A 21,912-nucleotide genomic window follows, 5' to 3' on the forward strand; every position below is an offset into this window, starting at 1 on the left:
GGAAGCGGAAAAGCTGATGCGGTGGGCGGAGCTCCACCTACTTCGCTTATCCGCCTCTCACATAGCAGGCGTGGACAATGTTCAGGCAGATTTTCTCAGCCGTCAGCGTCTGGATCCCGGGGAGTGGAAACTCTCCATGGACGCGATGCGGCTGATAGTACTTCGATGGGGGAGGCCCCATATGGACCTCATGGCCACCGCAGGAAACGCAAAAGCACCTCGCTTCTTCAGGTGCAGACGGGAGCACGGCGCAGAAGGGGTCGATGCCCTAGTTCTTCCGTGGCCCAGGCAGGTCCTCCTGTATGTCTCCCCCCCGTGGCCCTTGATGGGGAAGGTGCTTCGTCGGATAGAGACTCATTCAGGCCCGGTGATCCTGGTAGCGCCGGAGTGGCCTCGACTCCCGTGGTTCGCGGATCTTCTTCACCTAGCTCACGAGGGGCCGATCCGCCTCGGTCACCTCCCTCGGCTTCTCAGGCAAGTTCCCATATTTTTCGAGGAGGCAGATCGCTTCTGTCTTGCGGCATGGCTTTTGAGAGGCGCAAGTTGAGGCGCCGGGGCTACCCGGAGGCCGTAATTTCAACTCTGCTGTGGGCTAGAAAGACGTCTACCTCCATTACGTAAGTGAGGGTGTGGAAGGTTTTTGAAGATTGGTGTGTGTCCCGTTCCATTTTTCCGGGTCGCGCCTCGGTGTTTCAGATTCTTGCCTTCCTGCAGGCTAGCCTGGAGATGGGGCTGGCGTATAACTCCATTAGGGTTCAGGTGGCGGCGTTGGGAGCCCTTCTCCACGACGGGAAGGATTCGCTTCTCTCATCCCATCCGGATATTCTCCGTTTCCTCAAGGGGGTGAGGCAGCTGAAGCAGCCGTCTAGACCACCCTGTCCTTCTTGGAGTCTCAACTTGGTCCTCCGGGTCCTCTATGGCTCGCCCTTCGAGCCTTTGCGGATGGCCACCATCAAGGATCTCACCTTTAAGACTGTTTTTCTGGTGGCCATCAGTTCTGCGCGACGCATCTCGGAACTCCAGGCTCTGTCCTGCCGAGAACCATATCTCCGCTTCACTGACGGCGGGGTTTCCTTACGCACGGTACCCTCTTTTCTACCGAAGGTAGTCTCGTCTTTTCAACTCAACCAGTCAGTGGAACTTCCTTCCTTCTCGTCGGAGGACCCCAGGCAGCTTCGGAACCTCGACGTCAAGAGATGTCTGATGCAATACTTGGCATCCACCAATGACTTCTGTCTCTTGGACCATTTGTTTGTCCTCTGGTCGGGACCTAGGAGGGGTCGTATGGCTTCCAAGGCCACCATCGCCCGCTGGCTGAAGGGTACGATTACCTCTGCGTACGTAGGGGTCGGTTGGCAGCCGCCACTGGGTGTTAAAGCCCACTCTCTTCGTGCTCAAGCCGCGTCTTGGGCAGAAAGTTCGTCGGTATCTTCACAGGAGATCTGTAGGGCGGCCACCTGGAAGTCACTCCATACTTTTTCTAGACACTATCGATTGGATGTCCGGGCTCCCGTTTTTGGGTCCTTCGGAGATAGTGTCCTGCGAGCAGGGCTTTCCTCGGCCCACCCGTTGTAGGGAAGCTTTGGTACATCCCACCGTCTGGACTGATCCTGGTACGTACAGGGAAAAGAAAATTATTCCTTACCTGCTAATTTTCATTCCTGTAGTACCAAGGATCAGTTCAGACACCCGCCCTGGTAATTGGGGGTTGTTTTTGGGATACGCCTCTGCTCGTCGGTCTTACTTTTTTTTGCTTCTTTCAGACACTCCCTGGGGCTCCAGGGCTTGTTGGTTTTACAGTTCAGTTTGCAAGTTCCGTTTGGGTTGGTTAACTCAGTTCAAACTTTCGATAGCAGTTTATCGAGAATGTGTACTTCTTGATCCCTCCGTCTCTTTTCTCTTTGGCTTTGTAAGTCTAGTTACTGAGGATTGAGGCACAAGGGATGAGGTCATATAGGACCTCCCCTCGAGCTTTTTGTTCTGACTCCATCTGCTGGACGGGGAGCATAACCCACCGTCTGGACTGATCCTTGGTACTACAGGAACGAAAATTAGCAGGTAAGGAATAATTTTCTTATGGACCCCCCACCCCCACGTCTCTTTAATGTTTGCATGCCATAACAAAAGAAATAATGAGATGCACTCCAGAATCATGTATTTATTTAAATGTTTTATATACCGTCATTCCATGTGAATCATTCATTGATTCACGTGGAATATGTAGGGAAGACAATCTCTGAATATGTAGGGAAGACAGTCTCCAAAGCTGTTTAAAAATTGCCCTCATAATTAAAAGGTTGAGGGCAATTCCACCTTCCAATCCAGCTGCAATGGGTAAAAGGAAGCAAGTTAAAAAAAAAAAAAAAAAAAAGTTGCAGGTTGGTAACTTTGTGTGACCTGATAGAAAGTCAGCACCGGTACCTGTAGACCTGCAATCTAATTGTCAAACTGTCCACAATGTTTCCTTTTGAAAACTTGAGCCAGCAGGGGAAAGCCGGTACTTTTGTTCCTGTGTACTTTTCATGTAGTTTGAGGCAGGTGTAAAGTACCTGTGTGAAAGTGTGCATGAGGATTTCAAAATGAAATCTCTGCATGTCCTTCCCCCTTCCAATCTAGCCCTGCTCCTCCCCACCCCCACAGGTAGTCTGCATCCTGTTTACAGCACTGCTCCTTCTGCTCTCTGTAGTGAGGAGCAGCAATTTTCAAAATGGCATTTTTACATGGATAAACAGGTGTTTACCTACATAAAAAGTTTGAAACTTACCCTCCCTGTTAATTTACCCTCTTTTAGTCTGATCTTATTTTCTACTTTATTATTATTATTTTTTTTATGATTCTTACAGACACATATAGAAAATGAGTCACAGACTAATTCAGATTTTAGAAAAAGCAAAACAATAGCCTGCTTCTCAAAGGGAAGAAGTCTCCATATCTGTCTATGTGTCCCCCTAAATACATCTCCACACCTTGCTGTTATCTCATCCTTTCTCCTCCTTGATCCCTGGTGGTCATCTTTCCTTTCTTCCCTCCTGGTCCATGCTGGTTTTCTATCCCCCTGTGCTAGAGTATATGACAGAGAGTCTCAGACTGCCTTAACGGACCGGCTCCAGCTATCTGGCCCGGTCCACCTTAAGACAGACAGGAAAGGGATCCTCGGGTGGGGGCGTTTCCCTGAGGTAAGGGATACAAAGGTGAGGCCCTGAGAGAGTTAGAGAGGCCCCAGGGAGAAGAAGTAAGCTGTAATGAAGTGCTGTGCTCTTTTGGAAGAACTGTTCTTGCATTGACAGTCTGCTGAGGTAAGCAGCCATTTTGATTCTGTCTTGCTGAACGTTTTATAATTAAACTGTTGAAAAGCAGAACAGACTCCAGCCTGGTCTGTTCTCCGACCTTCTCCTGTTTTATACCGCTCCAAGGGCATCACACCCCCCCCCCCCCCCCTCTCTCTCGCTATCCTTTGTCCAGCAGGATTCCTTGTCCTCTCTGTCTCTCTCTTGATGTCTGCCATCCACTCCCCTTACCCAGGTCAATCATGGATTCCTGCCCCCTCTTTATCCTCCATTTCTTCCTTCATTCCAGTCTTATTCCTTCTCTCTTCCTGCTGTCAACCCCAGTCCCAGTGCTTCCTTTGAGCCATTCTACTCACTTTTTTGGTGCAGCTCTCCTTTCTCTCTCTCTCAAGCCAGTGCCGGATCACATGGCAGTAGTATTTCTCGCCACTGTGATAATCCAACTTTTCTCTGCTTACCTTAGTGTGCAGCAGAAGCTGCAAAAGTTCTGACAGTTGCAAATGGCCGTTCTCTTCTCCACACCCTCACAAAGTGCAGCAGTGGGGTTTACAGTCAGTCCTGATCTTTCCCACCTCTGCTAAACATACAGGAGTGTAATTTGAGGCTTCTAATGGATGCGAACGGCCCCTTTCTGTGTCTCCTCCTCCTGGACTGCACCAATATGGGGTGAAGTTTTGTGGCCATAATAAGTCTCACTCTCACTTTCCTGCCTGAGGCAGCAGCTCTGCAAATCACAGGTAGCAGCAGCCCACTAGACCCCTGGGAGTCCAGTGACCACAGTTTGGGAACCACTGTCATAGGATATATCCCATTTGGCCCAATAGCTTTATCCACTTTTAATTTTTGAAGTTTCATGCAGACGCTTTGTTCCATGAATGTTGTGGTATCTACATCACTACCATAAGCATCCTTTCCTACTATCTGTGGTGGTTCTTCAATTCTTTCTTCAGTGAACACTGAACAAAACTTATTTAGTATTCCTGCCTTTTCCTTGTCTTCCACATATTTTTCCTTTTCTCCTCTGCATTTTTCTTTTCACTGACATACCTGAAAAAGCGTTTGCTTTCTTTTTTTTTTCTTGCATCTTTGCCATCCAAACTTCCCTACCTTTTATTACTTTTTTTTTTTTTCATATTTTCTTAGTGTTATTTTTTTGTTTCCAGAGATCCCTTGTATCTTTCAAATGGTTTGGGGGGTTTTTTGCCCTTTTTCAGCCACCTCCTTGAAAACCATATTGGTCTCCTTATCCTCTTACTTTCCTAGCAAAAACATTGCTCTTATTATAGCTTTTAGTTTATCCCACAGTTTTCTACTGCACAAAACCTACCACCCTGCCAAATACTCCCCCCATTTTAACAAAATTGGTACTCTCTAAGTCTAGGACTTTGGCCTTTGTTTGACCCTATCTGCTTTTCTTCTTACATCGAAACCCAAAGTGTCTGATCACTGAAGCTCAGGTGACTACCTACATGGATATTAGAAATACTTTTTCCCATTCATACCTACCAGGTGCAGTATAGCTCTTTCTCTCTTGGATTCCATTACTGTTTGTCTGAGAACCCCTTGAAGGGGCTCTCTACTTGTAGCCTGTTTTGCAAATAGAATACTCCAGTTCACATCTGATAGATTACAATTTTACACTAGTAATACCTTCTCTTTCATTGTAGTCCCATGTGTGTATTTATTATATCTCTATCTTGCTGTTCCACTGGTGCTGGAGATCTGCAGATCACTCTGGTTGTAGATGAAACATGTCATCTCCCCTCTCCAAAATGACCCACAGTGTTGCTTCATTTCCCATATCCCTTGGATTTCAGTTGTTTTAATATTATTATTTGCACAAACTGCTACTCCTCCCCCTGTCTGCCTTCCCTGTCCTCCTTGAGCAGGTTATAGCTTGATTTATTTATTTATTTTAAATTTATAAATCACCCATCAACATTCCTAGGTGGTTTATAATGAAATATCCATAATGCCATAAAACAAAGAGTAAGGCATAAACAATAAAATAAACATGATTTAAAACTTAAAAACAGATTTAAAAAAAAAGCATAAAATGACATCTGAAGGATAAAACTCCTAAAACTGCTGCTGTTAAAATAAAAGCTTACTATGTCTGGAAAATCCTGCTGGCCATCTCCCTGTCTTAGGACTTGCTGAATTATGTGGCCATCATATCACCTAGATCCACTTCAACCATCATTGGCTAGCAAGTCTAGAACTTTATTAGCTAGAGTATGAGCACTTGTGCTTATAGCCTTCCAGACATGTCTCCTTGCTTTGTTCTCCCTCTGTGTAGCCTCTTCTCTGCTTCCCGTATTTGAAAACTGTCAACTGCAGGCCTTTTCTGAATGAACTCTGCCAGCTGCCTGAGCTTAGACTAGCTTTTGAAGAAAGGATTTTCAAACTGAAGTCTGCTTAAGTTTGAAATTACCTGCAAAATATGGAAACCCAAGAAATATGTGCCACTTATGTATACATTTTTATATTTTCAAGAGAAAAAAAATACACAAAGGTAACAATATGCACAGTAGATGGTTTAATTGTAACATAAATCATATCACTCGATAATGCAAACAAGATGAATAGACATATTCGTACAAGTACAGTTCCCCTCATCTGGCACCTAATCGTGCCACTTATATTTTTGATAGATATATTTGATTCATACAAATTCAGTGAGAAGGTAGATAACTCTTTTTGGTGCAGCGTGCCAGTTATAGCACAACGTATGATAGCCGTACAAGTGTATTTTAAAAAATGATTTACTTGGGCTGGCTCAACTGTGCAGCCATGTGAGGGAGATCCTGGTTTGATTTCTAGATCTGGCCCTTTGGGCACTAGGGGACTGAGCATGCTGTGAAAGTAGCATTCAGTGACACTAGAAGGGACTCCCAACCATTGTGTAACAACATAACTTGTTGACTTAAAGCAAGAGGGGAACCGTAGTTTGTGTGACTGAGCTAGAGAACAATTATCATGGCTGGGTTAGACATGGGATAGGAAGGAAGCCCTGGGCAGCTATATTGGAAAGCTCGTGGTGCAATAATCTAGTTGGAACAGTTTCTGCTAGGCCTAGAAACTGATGTAATTAGGAAGAGGCTGTTGGAGAAAAAAAAAATCTGTATATTAACAGCAAACTTGGGTTTATATGTGGATGCCATTATACAATTCTTGCTACTGTTCTAGAGATATGATTGACATGTTGCATGCCCTGTACTTTAATGCAAGTTTGTGGAAAAGTATTGACCAGACTAGCAAAAAGTGCCCAGCGTTGGGCACTGGGTAACTGGGTAACTGGATCTATAATAGCCTGTGTGTGTGTAGGCTTGTGCCTGTGTATGTGTGGATGCCTCTGCTTGTCTGTGTGGGTGCCTGTGTCTGCATGTGTGTATGCATGCGTTTGGTGTGCCTGTGCCTCTGAGTGTTTGTTTGGGGAGGGCGCATGTGTGTGGATGGCTGTATCTGCCTCTGTATGTGCTTATGTGTGTCTGAGCCTGTGTGCACGCGCGAGCTTGTGTGTGCCTATCCCTGCCTGCCCATGTGTGTGGGAGCGTGAGAGACAGGGCTTTGTAGAGTGCTATATTAGCGAACATTTATTTATTTACTTATTTGATTTATATTCTGCTTTTTCAGGCACTTCAAATCAGATTACATTCAGCTACTGTAGGCATTTCTTACAATCTAAGGCCATGATTTATTAAGCATTCTTTCATAGACACAGATTAAGAGAAAATCCTTTGTAAATCAGGCCCTAAGTTTGTACCTGAGGCACTGAATTTGCCCAAGGTCACAAGGAGCTACAGCGGGATTTGAACTCTGGCTTACCTGGTTCACAACCCACTGCTCTAACTACTAGACTACTCCTCCACTCATTACCCGGTGTTACTCGGGTTGATGGTCAATAGCAGCCTATGTGAGGGCGTGTGCCTCTTGTGTGTATGCGTTGGGGGGCTGTAGGTGTGTGTTTTTATGACAGTGCTTTGCAGACAGAGCATGCTGTCTTTGCACAGTGCACCTTCCACTGTTCCTGGCATCAACTGGTGGCACAGATAAATTTGACAGGGCGACCAACCGACACAAACCTTTTATAGATACGTAGGTGTGTATGTATATGTGTGTAGATATATATATAGAGAGAGAGTCTTTTTTGAAAATGGGTATGTAAAAAATAAATAAATAAATAATCTTACGTTATCTTATAATCACAGCTAAGTCTCTCCCCGCTAGCTGAAGACATATATCTCCTGCCTACCAAAAATCTTCAGCTGCTCAGCCTGCCTGCCAAAGACTTGCAGCTCCCCTTCTATTAACTGAGCTTCCCTGATGGCCAAAAATGCTTGTAGGGGAAAGCAACAGCATTTTTCTGGGCCCAGCAGGGAAGGGGATATGAGAAGATGGCCTTATCTAGGTACGACATTGCAGGGCTTACAAGGGAAAAAGGAAGCAGGGGTGCACCAGGCTCATTGGGAAAAGAAGCTGCCATGACACTGCTTGCTGCTGCTTTTTGCACCATATTGACAGGGAGGGTTGATCTTGTATTCAGACCAATACAGGAATAGGTTTGACAAAAAATGTCCCATAAGTTCAAAGAATGGAGGAAAACGAATTAAGCAGTGGCTGCCAACTGTCAGAATACTAATTATTGGGAACTAAATTGCATGTGCATAGCAAACAAAAGCATTGCAGAGCCATTCAGGACCTCAGTGCATAGTTAGCCTATCGCTTCAGGAGAGGGCCAGAGGAGAGGTAGTAAGATAAAAGGCACTTGGGAAGGGAAAGATAATATAGGAGGTCCAGAGCAGCAGAAGGCAAGGAAATAGTCAAAACAGTGGTTGCAGCAAGCAGTCCAAGGGAAAGGAAGGCGTAAAAGGACTAAGCTTCCCAGGCTAACCCTGGCTCATTTGACACACTTCTATGCTCAATTATGCTTGATTTTTACCTAATCACGTCAACCTAAGAACATAAGAAAATGCCATACTGGGTCAGACCAAGGGTCCATCAAGCCCAGCATCCTGTTTCCAACAGTGGCCAATCCAGGCCATAAGAACCTGGCAAGTACCCAAAAACTAAGTCTATTCCATGTAACCATTGCTAATGGCAGTGGCTATTCTCTAAGTGAACTTAATAGCAGGTAATGGACTTCTACTCCAAGAACTTATCCAATTCTTTTTTAAACACAGCTATACTAACTGCACTAACCACATTCTCTGGCAACAAATTCCAGAGTTTAATTGTGCGTTGAGTAAAAAAGAACTTTCTCAGATTAGTTTTAAATGTGCCCCATGCTAACTTCATGGAGTGCCCCCTAGTCTTTCTACTATCCGAAAGAGTAAATAACCGATTCACATCTACCCGTTCTAGACCTCTCATGATTTTAAACACCTCTATCATATCCCCCCTCAGTCGTCTCTTCTCCAACCTTTCTATGAAGTTTTGGTATTTCCACTTGTAAATAAGTAATTTAGTTGACAGAACTAAACTGATACCAATTTTTAATCTTTGACTTTAAATGAATACATTTTTTAAAATTCCTCTTACTTAACTATTCTATAACGATTTAAACCTTGGATCCCCATACTTTTTAAATGACGGGTTGCATGTGATATTTCAAATCACCAAGAGGGCTGGTGGGAGATTAGGTTCTCCTTTGGAGTCTGGCCTTTTCAGTGATTTGAAATGCTGCAGAAGTGGAGGGAGTCAGGAGGGCAGGCTTCCTGCAGAGGTATGGCAGAAAGGGTGTCAGAAAAATATTTCTAGGAAGTTGGCAACCCTGCCACACCACCTGCCTCTTTCCTTCCTCAGCATCTGTATCTGTCCCCTAAAAGGTGGGGGGAGGAAATGGCAAGGTAGTGTGCTTATGCCACACACTTTCCCACTCTCAACCAATACACTATTGATCTCTTCTTCCTTCCTTCCCTTCCCTTTCCTCTACTCTCTCCCTCTTTCCTCCTCACTTCTCTCCTACTTCCTTATCTTTGCTCACTCCCTTCCAACTTCATTGCCCTCCGCTTCCTCTCTTTCACCCTCCTTCTCTCCCCTCCCTTCATTTGCACCTGCCAGCAGCGTAGACTCCTACTACTACCACATGGGACTTCCTTTTCTGCTGACGGGGGTTTGGGTACCCCCACCAGCACTATAGCCTCCCATTGCTGCATAGACTTCCTCTTTCAATGGGAGTTGGGGACCTACCCACCATTCTCTTTCCGTCAAAACAAAAAAAAAAAGTAAACCTTGCTTTGCAGGCTGATTTGGCCACAGATAAAGAAGTTTTTGTGGGCATAGTTTAGAGACCCCCCTGATTTAAGCCATTGGGATGTTGATCCTCATCAAAAATCTATGCAGTCATCCATAGAATACTTATAAGTGTAGGACTGCAGATGAGTAAGCATGATTCTCAGTTGGGATGTGGCCAGAGCCAAAGTTATAAAAATGTATAAAAGTAAAATGGATTATGCCTAGAAAGAAATAGCTATAGGAATAAGACCCCTAGTGAAAAAGAAAGTGAAGAGAAGAATTGAGGTAAAAAATCTAATTCGCACTGCTGAATAAAAATTTCTCCAAACCAGTACTGCTGCTTAGAGATGTGCATTTGTTTTAAATGAATTAGACAATTTCAACGAAATTGTCTAATTCGTCATGGTTCGGGAGCGTTTTGACACACAGGAAATTTTTCCGAAATTTTGGAAAAATTTGTATTTCTTGTTAGTGCACACTAACACAAAAAAAAAAATCCCAAATCGCTGAAAAAACAAAATTACCTGCAGGGGACCTGAAATGAACCACGAAATGAAAAAAAAAATATGATGCACATCCCGTGCTGCTTCAGGTCAAACCATGTGAAGATCCATGACTATTTTACTTTGTGATACACGGTGGTGAACCCCATTCTTACTGTTACTATGAGGAATCCTAATGAAAATGTCCTCTACACATGTAAAGTATGCTTGGGCTCCTCTGTAATCCTATAATGAGAAGATACTGTTATCATTATCCTTCTGCTAGTAGAACTTTTCCTTCAATATAGTTTTCCTGAATAAATGTCTATTTTCTGAACACTTTGAAAATTTACTTGCAGAAATGAGTCATCCCAAGGTTGATATCCATGAGAGATGTAGTTCATCATAAAACTAATGCATTGTTAAAGATAAATTTTTAATGAATATTTTTGCTTTTAATATAATCAGATATTCAAAAGTTACATTTCTGTATGTAACTGACAAATTAGAAAGGCGTATTAGTAGCAGAGCTACATTATTATTCATGAACTGAATATAATGAACTTTGTATGATGTAACAGTTTAAACTGTAAGATAAAATCTAGCATTAGAACCTGCTGTGTCATGGTTGTAATACGGAGGGTGAGCACAGTGGTATTCTGTATCACCAGGTACAGTGTAACACTGAGTGGTTTCACAAACTGACATCAGCATTTGGTTTGCCTGATGCTAGTGTTTAAAAATACCCTAAAAGTCAAGGGTTTATTTGAATTGCCACCCCACTAATTTGCAATCAATGCTAGTGCTCGTAGAGATTATAACCTAGTTTATACTTCATTGATATGAGCCTTGTTAAGTTGCGTTCTTCCCAAGCTCAGCATGTTTGACTTTGTTAGCGTTCAGTGATAGCTGTGCGCTCTCTTTGCATTGGGAGGGAATACTTAATGCCCTCATTAGTATGGAATTTCCTTGTGAGGATGCTAAGCAGACCACATTTTTTATTGCATATTTTGTGAGCGTAAAACTCCTTGCTACTTCGGCAGTAAAGTTTATGCTCACAAAATGTGATGATGAAACTGTGCATTCATCTGAACACACTTCTCTGCTTCAGCCTGTGAGATACAAAAGCATACGTTAGTTTTCTTAATATTGTTGGATCCTGTAAAATAACTTTAACATTTTTTAAACTATTTTTTATGTTTGCTATTTTTTTATGTTTTGTGTTGTTTTGATAGGTTGTTTGCAGACTGCTGGGATTAGAAAAAGAGCATGCAGTACAAATTGATGAAACAGACTCGCTGTGGGGAGAAACAGGTATTTCAGTCTTTACTGTGTGAAACTTAAGCAGCTTTTGTTTAACTTTTTGAGGTTCATAGGATTCATTTTATTTAACCCAAACTGCAAACCTCTCTTATAGTTTAAAAATCAAATATAAACATACTGCAGTGATCTTTTGATTTCTAGTTATGTTTTGTGACATTGTAAAATTAGAGGTCCATATTCAACTGCTGTGCTAGTTAGCCAGTTATACTATTACATTATCTTTTAAAATGGCTTTTGAATATGGACCTCTTAATATTTTTCACTTTGTTGATTTAACACTTACAAAACGAAAACCAATAAATCCACCACTAACACTGTTGAAAAGGTAAAGGAGTATGCAGAAATACTGTCTTAAGAATTTATTTGTTTATTTATTTATTTGTAGCTTTTATATACCGACATTCGTTTAGTAACAACACATCTGTTTACAGTTAACATAACATTTAGCAACGGTGCTTTACAAATGAACAATTGAGCTAATTAGAATAATAACAAAACTAGTTACATCTGAAGAAAAAGTTGAAGAAGTTAGAAAAGAACAACTAGTTATGTCAATGATTAAAGGATTAAAACACATTTTAAATAAAGTAAGATAAAATACAAGTTGCAAACAAGTTGCAAGGATATGAAACTTAAATGATTAAATCTCATACTACATATTGTGAGATGAAAAACAAATTGAAAATATGAGCAGAAATTTGGTATATATAAGACAGAAAGGGGATTATCAAGACAAAGGGGTATAAGCTGGTTAAGTCTATGGAACAGAAGGGATATTTATATGGATAAAGCATATAATAAGTATTGTGGGATAATATAAGTTGAAAATTTGAGCGAAAGATTGAAGCTATGTAAATTAGGAGGTAGATTATTAAGGCATTGTCAATATGTGGTAAGCTGAACGGGGTAAATGGTAGATATGCCTATTGCTATAATGAAGGTGAAGGATCGTTAGGTAAATGCTTGTAGGAAGAGCAATGTTTTAAGTTTTTGTTTAAACTTTTTTGGGCATGATTCCTGACAGAGGTCAGGGGGCATATTGTTCCAGCTTGTCGGCCCAGCTATAGACATGGCGCGTTCTCTAGTCGTGTTCAGTAGGGTATTTTTGTGAGAAGGCGTGTGTAATGTAGCAGCGTGTTGAGTTCTGGGTGGTCTGGCGTGTTTGCGGAAGTGTAGAGTATTATTGAGCCAGTGCATGTTTTCGGTATGTAGGGTTTTGTGTATTAAAGACAATGTTTTGTATTTTATCCGTTGTGCAATGGGGAGCCAATGTAAATCTTTGAGGATGGGTGTGATTGTTCAGATCTGCGGGTGTTGGTATGTATGTGTGCAGCTGCATTTTGCAGCATTTGTAATGGGAGGATGGTCGCTTTGGGGAGGCCAAGAAGGAGGGAGTTACAATAGTCTACTTTTGTGAGGATAAGGGATTGCTGAAAGGTATGGAAGTCACATTAATAGAGTAGTGGTTTTCATTTTTTTTAGTGTGTAATTTAAAATAATCGTCTTTTAACGTATTATTAAAATGTTTTCTAAGATTTAGCTGGTTGTCAATAGTGACTCCAAGGCTTTTTACACTTTGCGCGGGGGTATTGGAGAGGGGACGAATTCTCTGTGGGGAGATAAGCATGATTTCCATTTTATCGGGGTTGATGGCAAGGATAATGCTCGTAAGGAGTGCACTAATAATTGTGATCACAATGGTTTAACAAATTCTAGTACAAATAAAACAGAGCGTAATAAAAATAAAGTACAATAACATTCAAGATAAAATTAAAATACAATTACATAGTATGTTATGTTATTAAAAGTGAAAATGGACAATCATAAATCAAGGTAATGCTGTCTTTCAGAATAAAATTAGCCTTTCATATATAGACTGTGATGCTTGTAATCATAGCCCAGAGCATCACTCACTAGAAATGTGTAAACAGCAATTATTTTCAAAAATGTCTTATGCATTCGTTATAATTTTTTTTTAAACTGAAAAACAATATAAGTACCATCACTTATCTTCTCAAAGTGTTAGCCCACATGAATCCATCACTTATCTTCCCAGAATGCTGTAGCTTAATTTTGAATGAAGATAATGCCCGATATAGCTGTATTTCAGCAAAGTTTCACCTGCTTCAGTGACCCAGCACATTCAATGTCAAATACTGTTCACACTGAAAAGATGCAATGCTAACTAGCTTCGGTTCCAAATCACATGATGCCATAAACCAATCTGCTTTATCATAAATTAGCTTCACCAACAATTGTTATATGGGAGTTTTTTGATGTAGTAATCATAAAGTAGTTTAGTCTATGGCAACATGTGACTTGAAGCTGATGCTGTTTAGCATTGTTGTATTTTTGGTGTGAAAAGAGTATGTGACATTAAATGTGAGACACCCCCCCGAAACAGGCAAATCTTTGCTCAAATATAGCTATATTGAATGTTATTTTATTTGAACTTGAACTGCAGCATTAGGGGAAGATAAGTGATGGATTCATGTGAGCAGTGCTAACTTATTTGAAATTGAACTACAATACTTTGAGAAGATAAATGATGGCTTTTATATTGTTTTTTGTTTAAAAAGAAAAAATATTATGATGGACAGAATTTTACTGCATAAAACCGATATGATTTGTATCTTTACAGGAATGTCTGTATAGAAAAAAAAAATAATAATAATAATAAATAAATAAGACTCTTGTGAGACTGCAACGTCTGAAGGTTGTAGTCCCTGTACCCGCCTCTGAGCGGGGCCTTGGACAGAATTCAATCTATTTTGTAGTGCCCAAAAAGGATTGTTCAAGTGGATAAATCACAGTCTGCAAGTTTCCCATTTTTGGATGGAAACACTCCAGTCTGTTCTCATGGCCATTGAACAGGAAGAGTATCTTTGCTCTCTGGACCTATCAAGGGGGAAGATGGTACCTCAGTTATTGCATTTTGCAGGACGTTTTTCAGTTCCTGGTGCTTTCTTTCAGCCTAGTTATGGCACCACAGGTCTTTATCAGTTATGCTGGTCATGGCAGTGTTACAGAGGTGAAAAAGGCATTATGATCCATCTGTACCTGGATGACTGGTTGATCAGAGTGAAGTCTTTTACAGGAAGTGATCCATGTATCCAAGCGAGTTGTCCATGTCTTAGAAAGCTTGAACTGGATCATCAATTTAGCAAAAAGCAAGTTTCAGCCCATTCAGTCTCTGGAGTACCTAGGGGCATTCTTTGAGTCGGAGTAGACTAGGTGTTCTTCATGGAACAGAGAATGAACAAGTTGATTCACCAAATACAGATATTTGTTCTCTGTACGCGTGCCGAAAGCTTGAGATTATTTACAACGTCTTGGGTTGTGATGCTGGATTTGGTCCCATGGGCCAGGGCGATTGAGACCTCTGCCCTTTTCCCTTCTGTTTCATTGGTCTCCTCAGTCACATGACTGAGGAGACCAATGCCCAACTTCCTCTGCCAACTTCAGTGAAGGAACTTTTTTCTGATGGAGGATGCCTTTTCACCTACTCCAGGGAGTCAGTCTGAACATACCTTCATGGTTACAATGAACTCGACCCTGTCTGGTGGGGGTCTCATTGGAAAGAGGACAATCTGGCTGGTACTGTATCACTTCCTTCCCATTCTCACAAGCAAGGCGGTCAGAATGCTCTCCAATAATGCAACACTGGTAGCCTATAGAAACAGAAAAGGGGGAACCAGGAGTCAATGGAGTGTTAGAGGAGATGAACTTGCTCTTTCTGTGGGCAGAGCAGAATCTTCACCTGTTATCAGAGGCCCACATTGTGGGTCAGGAGAACATATAGGCGGATTTCCTTAGCAGAACTCTTCTAGATCAAGGGAGTGTGAGCTGAGTCCAGAAGCTTTCCAGCCCATAACTCTCTGGTGGGCACCCAAAGGAACGCCAAGGTTCCTTTGGGTGCCCACCCAAAGGAACCTTGGCATTTTTTCAGCCATCGAAAGGAACCTAGAGCCCTAGGCATCAACACATTGGTTCAGCCTTGGCCGGTGGGGGAGCTTTTTTACATCTTTCCCCCATGGCCTCTCATTGGCAGGGTTCTTCACAGGGTGGAGTAGGAGAACAGTCGAGTCACTTTTGATTCCAGACTAACCGCCTTGGTATGCAGATCTGATGAGATTGCAGATAGGATGTCCTCTGTGCTTTCCAGAGGCCCTGTGACATCTGGTTCAGGGTCCGGTGGTTATGGAGGATCCAGCTCCATTTTGACTTATATCTTGGCTTTTGAGCCGAAGTTGCTCCTAAAGAAGGGCTACTTCTCATTTGAGACTTCCACTCTGTTGAAGGATTGAAAGACTTCAACTTTGCTAGTGTATATCTGAGTCTGGTACTTGTTTGAGGCTTTCTGTAAGTATTGTTTAGTGTCATATTAATAGTCTGAGATTCCATGTACCTTAGCCTTTTTTCAGAAGCATCTGGAAAAAGGTTTGGCTCTGAATTAAATAAAGGTGCAAATAGCTGCCCTCTTGTACAGAGGGCAGCTAGGTGGTGTTTTGGTGGCAGGCCACCCAAATATATCCCAATTCTTTTGGGGCATTATGAGATTATGCCCCCTTTTTTCAACCTCTGATACCCCAATGGAATCTAAATATGGTGCTGAGGGCCTTGGGCTTGCCTCCTTTTGAGCCAATAAAGCATGTTTTGCTTAAGGATCTCTCCTTGAAGGCCATCATTCTGGTGGCAATCTGCTCAGCTCATCATATATTGAAGATTCATGCCTTATCTTGTTGTGATCCCTTCCTCATCATTTCTTTGGATGCAATTACCTTTCATTTGGTGCCTTCCTTTTTTCCAAAAGTGGTTTCTGCATGGTAGTTTGAAATATTAGATGACTAGTCTTTGTTACAGCTTTTTTAAACATATACTCTGGTTTCTCCAAGCTGCACCACCTTTAAGTAGGGGTAATGATGTCACGCTGGGAAGTGTTCTCTACCTCCATCTGCTGTTAAGGGGACACAATCCATGTGTATGGACTGGGTTGGTATAGCAAGACTAATGGAAAGAAAATTAACAGGTAAGAAATTTCTCCTTAGATTTCATAGGAGCTTGCCTGGACACCATTTAAGAGAAAACTTTCTCCCTCAGTGATCTAATGATCATAATGCTACATCTGGCCAAGCAAAAGACAGTCTCCGCTCATAAAGATGCTAGGCTGCATGGCAGCAACAGTACATGTCACACCATTTGTGTGCCTCCTTATGAGACAAGCTTAATAGCACTTAAAAACCCAGTAGAATCAAATCTTATAATAATTGGCTCTCAAGGTCTGCATTAGCACATCACTCATCCAGTCCCTATACTAGTAGACCAATCTTTCAAACCTATTCAGTCATTTCAACACCCTCAGGTTCAAACTAAAATAGCCACAGATTCCTCCAGTCATAGTTGGGGAGGCCACCTAACTAGCCTTTGTTCTCAAGGAACTTGGACACCTCAAGAGAATTGGCTGCACATAAATCTCCTGGAACCCAGGACAATCTTCACTGCAGTATTGGTTTTCTGCTCCGATTTAAAGAAAAAGTATATCTGGTCCAGACAAACAAGTAGCTACGTACTACATCAACAAACAGGGAAGAACTGGGTCATTCAAGCATGGTCAAGAGGGGCCTGCAGGATTTGGGAAAAGGCGATTTTCTCAAAAGTTTTTTTTTTTTCCATTAACGGTTCATCTTTTTGGGAAACAAAACCAGATAGCAGACTATTAAGTTGCTAACTACCCCTACACGAATGATAATTTGAATAAAATATAGCACAACAGCTTTTTCAACTTCAGGGAATTCTGCAGATAGACCTCTTTACAACCCCATTCAACAACAAAGCTCTAGTTTGCTGTTCCAAGAGACTAGCAAAGTATGGCAGTTGATACTTTTTCAATTCCATGAAATCTGGGATTTCATTTTTTATTCCCCCAAATGCTTAAAAAATTAAGAGAAAAAGGCCTAATGAGTATTATAACCCCTTTTTTGTTATATCAAATCTGGTTTCCATGGCTTCAGCACCTAGTGATTCATCAGTCAATACTCAAAACCTTAATCACTCAGTACAGAGGAATCTTCTCCAAGCAAACATTCTCTTATTGACTCTCATGGCCTAGATGTTGAAAGAAGCAACTACCTAGGGAAGTAAGCAAAGTTGTCCTGTAGGGAGAGAAATTAGGATTTTCTACCCCACCTCCCTTTCACATGAACCTCCTTATTTCACCAGCTTCTCCTGTCCATTTGCTTAGAAAATTCACCAAGTTGTTTGAGTAAAATCATATTTATTTCTAGTTAAACAGGGATAATGTAATGACATTTCATCAAGACACACAAGCAATTAAGGAAACAGAATATAAGAACAACATTTGTAATGAAGCATGCTTGACATCCAGTGCTTATCAGATTACAGTTAATTAATGCTAGCCTCACATCTCTCTAGCAGAGACTTGCATGTATAGTGCACTTATGAGCTCTAACTTCCTAATCCACAGTAAAGGGAATGAAGACCAGTTTCTTATCATCTCTGGAGTCTCTCCCTTCACAGTCAGCATAGAGGGACAGTCACTGTCACCAAAGCCCAAGGGCTGTTCCACTCTCCAGATTCTACAAGTTGCTTTGGCTCAGGATGCAGGGAGGCAATGCCACACTTGGATGGGTCATTTCCTCTTGGGATGAGCAACGATCGAACAACAACAACGACCCTGAGTGCTGGCATCCTGCTGATTTTTAAGGGCTCAGAGATGCATAATTCAGCAATCTCATGCATAGTCAGGTGAATGCATAACTAAGGCTTTTAATTAACTGATTTTCCCGCTCTTTTGCCAGTTCTTTGTCTCTTTCTAGGTTCATCAATTGGTCAGTTCTTATCAGTGACAGTTGCCCAGGTTTGACAGCACTGATAAGTCTGGCTCTCAGATTTGTCTTACAGCCATAAAAAGAGGCCTCAATATTATTGCAGTACTGATTCACACAGTGACATCTATCCTTATGTTGCTTTTGGCCTCTTTTGAGCGCCATTTAGGCTAGAAGGGGCCAATAAATCCATCGAGCTTAGTCTAATACACAGCATTATAGAGCTTTTTATTTTCTCTGCATTTAGCTATACATAGCTCACATAGGTCAATATCCATTCTTACCGACATCAGAGAGTCCATCTTAGCTGCTTGTCCTTGTTAGCAAGAATTGGAATATTCCATACAGTCCTGGCTTTAAGAAAACTAGAAAATCCTACAACTTTAAATGGAAGACATTTTTTATATGGTGTACAGGAGTCAATCAGGACCCTTTTAACTGTCCTGTCCGCACTTTCTAAGCCTGTCTAAATCTGGACTAAAAACTAATTCAGTCAGAGTTCACGTGAGAGCATAGGAGCCATACCACTACCACCATTCAGATGCTGTTCCCATTTCTCAACAATTTACAATGGCCATATTCATTAAATGCCTGAATAGTTTTCATCCTCCACTTAGAGATCCTCTTATTGCACAGGATCATCCTTGTTCAGCTCATGAAACCAACTTTCAAGCCTCTGGCATCAGTAGAACTAACATTTCTTTCTTAGAAAGTATTTTTGATAGCTGTAATTTTGCCACATTAAATAAGTGAGTTACAAGCATTGGTATACTCTACTCTGGTTTTGAAAATTTGAGTATAGTGTGTTAAACATCCAAAATTTCTTCCTAAGTAGTTTCTCAATTTCACTTGAATCAATCCCTTGTTCTAACAACATTTTTTCCAGACCACATGCCAAAAAAAGTGAACTTGTTCTTCACACATTGTACTGTAGGAGTGCTTTGTTGTTCTATTTGAACAGAACAAAGAATTTCAGAAGGCCTTCTCATTATCTCCTTTAACCTAGTCAAACAAGGGTTTCAGTTAAAAGTAAACTTTTTTTGCATGGATATCTGATTGCATTTCATACTGATATTCTCAGTCAGGTCAGCAAATTCAAAGCAAAGTAAAAAGCACATCAAGTCAGAGCTACTGCAGCTTCCTTATCCCATCTCTGCTCTGCTTCCCTAGAAGATATCTGCAGAGTAGTCACCTGGACTATTCATATCTTTGCTACTCATCACTCTAGAAAATGATTTACACCAGTTTTGACCAAGAAGTTCTTGAAAGAATTAGTTAAATAAAATTTTAATTCTCCCACCAATAGCTTCAAAATATAGGTTGCAAGTTTTGCTGCAGATATATAACAAAACAAATGCTTTTACAACCCTCAGCTTGGGAGTCCCCACTTGTGTGGCTAATTGTCCTGCTTGTCCATGGAAAAAGCAAAGTTGCTTTCCTGTAATAGGTATTCTCCATAGTCAGCACAAGAAATAAGCCTCACAATCCTGCACACCTCCTCATCAAGTTGAAGGTTAACTTTTTGTAAAGATGGAGGAGACCTGCATGGCAATAGCTGCATGGAAACTCCTATGCATTCTCAGAACAGCTTTCTCTGAGAGCTTTTTTCCATCTTGGCACCATCAGATGACATCATCCATGTGTGGCTGATTTGTTCTGCTGTCTATGGAGAGCACCGGTTACAAGTAAACAACCTTGCTTTCTAGAACATTGGGTCATGGTATATGATTATAAGGAGACAGTTTCAGGAGGCTGTGTCCTATTGTGGATTACTAACTGGCAGTATTTTCCAACCAGTTTGCCTTCAGACCTTATCCGGTATGCCAAAGAAAAGTCACCACTGCCTGATGCTCAGAACCAGTCCAGCACCTGAGCTCTGCTCTCAGCACCTCACAACAATAAGAGACACCAGCGGTGGCTCAAACTTGTAGGAATCCATTTCTGAGATCCTGTGTAAACATGCATTTCTCTTCTTTCTAGCTATTGTATGAACCGCAGAGTGTGGTAATTAATGGGCAGCATGCAAAATAGATAGCTGGGCCCCAATTTGTGCAGCACACACATTGCACACAGCACTACCTCATCTTCCCTGTTATCCCCATCTCATTCAGCCTTATCCCAAAGGCTGAATGAGATGGGAAATATGCGCACTGAGCACTGGATGTGACTCACTTAGTGTTGGGCACAACAGCCATGAAGGAGTTCTGGAAGCTGTATGCAGTAAGCAAGATTACAAACTGAGCTAGCTACCCGCAACATACTGACTTCTCCCTTCTTCTGCACTTGCATATAGAGAGAACTGGTCCATCATGATGGGTTCATTTTTGTCCTTACCCATTCTCTCCCTTTTTTTTTTTAAATCTGGAAGAGAAACTAGCAGAGCTTTCAGTGCTTTCCTAGCATTTTCTTTAGCCTTATGAGGCCTCTCCATGTCCACATTGTCTGCTCCATGGAGATTGGTATAAGAACATAAGAACTTGCCATGCTGGGTCAGACCAAGGGACCATCAAGCCCAGCATCCTGTTTCCAACAGAGGCCAAACCAGGCCACAAGAACCTAGCAATTACCCAAACACTAAGAAGATCCCATTCTACTGATACAGTTAATAGCAGTGGCTATTCCCTAAGTAAACCTGATTGATAGCAGTTAATGGACTTCTCCAAGAACTTATCCAAAACTTTTTTGAACCCAGCTACACTAACTGCACTAACAACATCCTCTGGCAACAAATTCCAGAGCTTTATTAAACATTGAGTGAAAAAGAATTTTCTCTGATTAGTCTTAAATGTGCTACTTGCTAACTTCATGCAATGCCCCTAGTCCTTCTATTATTCAAAAGTGTAAATAACCGATTCACATCTACTCGTTCAAGACCTCTCATGATCTTAAAGACATCTATCATATCCCCCCTCAGCCATCTCTTCTCCAAGCTAAACAGCCCTAACCTCTTCAGCCTTTCCTCATAGGGGAGCTATTGATCCCCTTTATCATTTTGGTTGCACTTCTCTGTACCTTCTCCATCGCAACTATATCTTTTTTGAGATGCGGCGACCAGAATTGTACACAGAATTCAAGTGCGATCTCACCATGGAGCATTATAGAGGCATTATGACATTTTCCGTTTTATTAACCATTCCTTTCCTAATAATTCCTAACATTCTGTTTGCTTTTTTGACTGCTGCCATTTGAATGCCCAATCTTCCAGTCTTGCAAGGTCCTCCTGTAATGTATCACAATCCGCTTGTGATTTAACTACTCTGAATAATTTTGTATCATCTGCAAATTTGATAACCTCACTCGTCTTATTCCTTTCCAGATCATTTATATATATATATATATATATATATTGAAAAGCACCGGTCCAAGTACAGATCCCTGAGGCACTCCACTGTTTACCCTTTTCCACTGAGAAAATTGACCATTTAATCCTAATCTCTGTTTCCTGTCTTTTAACCAGTTTGTAAGCCACGAAAGGACATCGCCTCCTGTCCCAAGACTTTTTAGTTTTCTTAGAAGCCTCTCATGAGGGACTTTATCAAACGCTTTCTGAAAATCCTAATAAACTACATCTACCGGTTCACCTTTATCCACATGTTTATTAACTCCTTCAAAAAAATGAAGCAGATTTGTTAGGCAAGACTTCCCTTGGATAAAACCATGTTGACTGTGTTCCATTAAATCATGTCTTTCTATATGCTCTACGATTTTGATCTTGAGAATAGTTTCCACTATTTTTCC

General features: G+C 41.5%; 1 protein-coding gene across 5 annotated transcripts in view; it reads left to right on the plus strand.

Moving 5' to 3' along the window:
• Positions 1-21,912, plus strand: part of TANC1 (tetratricopeptide repeat, ankyrin repeat and coiled-coil containing 1) — a 408,770-nt gene that overhangs the window by 306,175 nt on the left and 80,683 nt on the right. For all 5 annotated transcript variants that reach the window (XM_029605548.1, XM_029605546.1, XM_029605545.1 and 2 more), the window contains one exon: positions 11,242-11,320. In XM_029605548.1, the coding sequence (XP_029461408.1) occupies positions 11,242-11,320 (79 nt within the window). The remainder of the gene's footprint in view (positions 1-11,241; positions 11,321-21,912) is intronic.

This window comes from Rhinatrema bivittatum, chromosome 6, assembly GCF_901001135.1.
Source record: "Rhinatrema bivittatum chromosome 6, aRhiBiv1.1, whole genome shotgun sequence".
Classification (NCBI taxonomy): Eukaryota; Metazoa; Chordata; class Amphibia; order Gymnophiona; family Rhinatrematidae; genus Rhinatrema; species Rhinatrema bivittatum.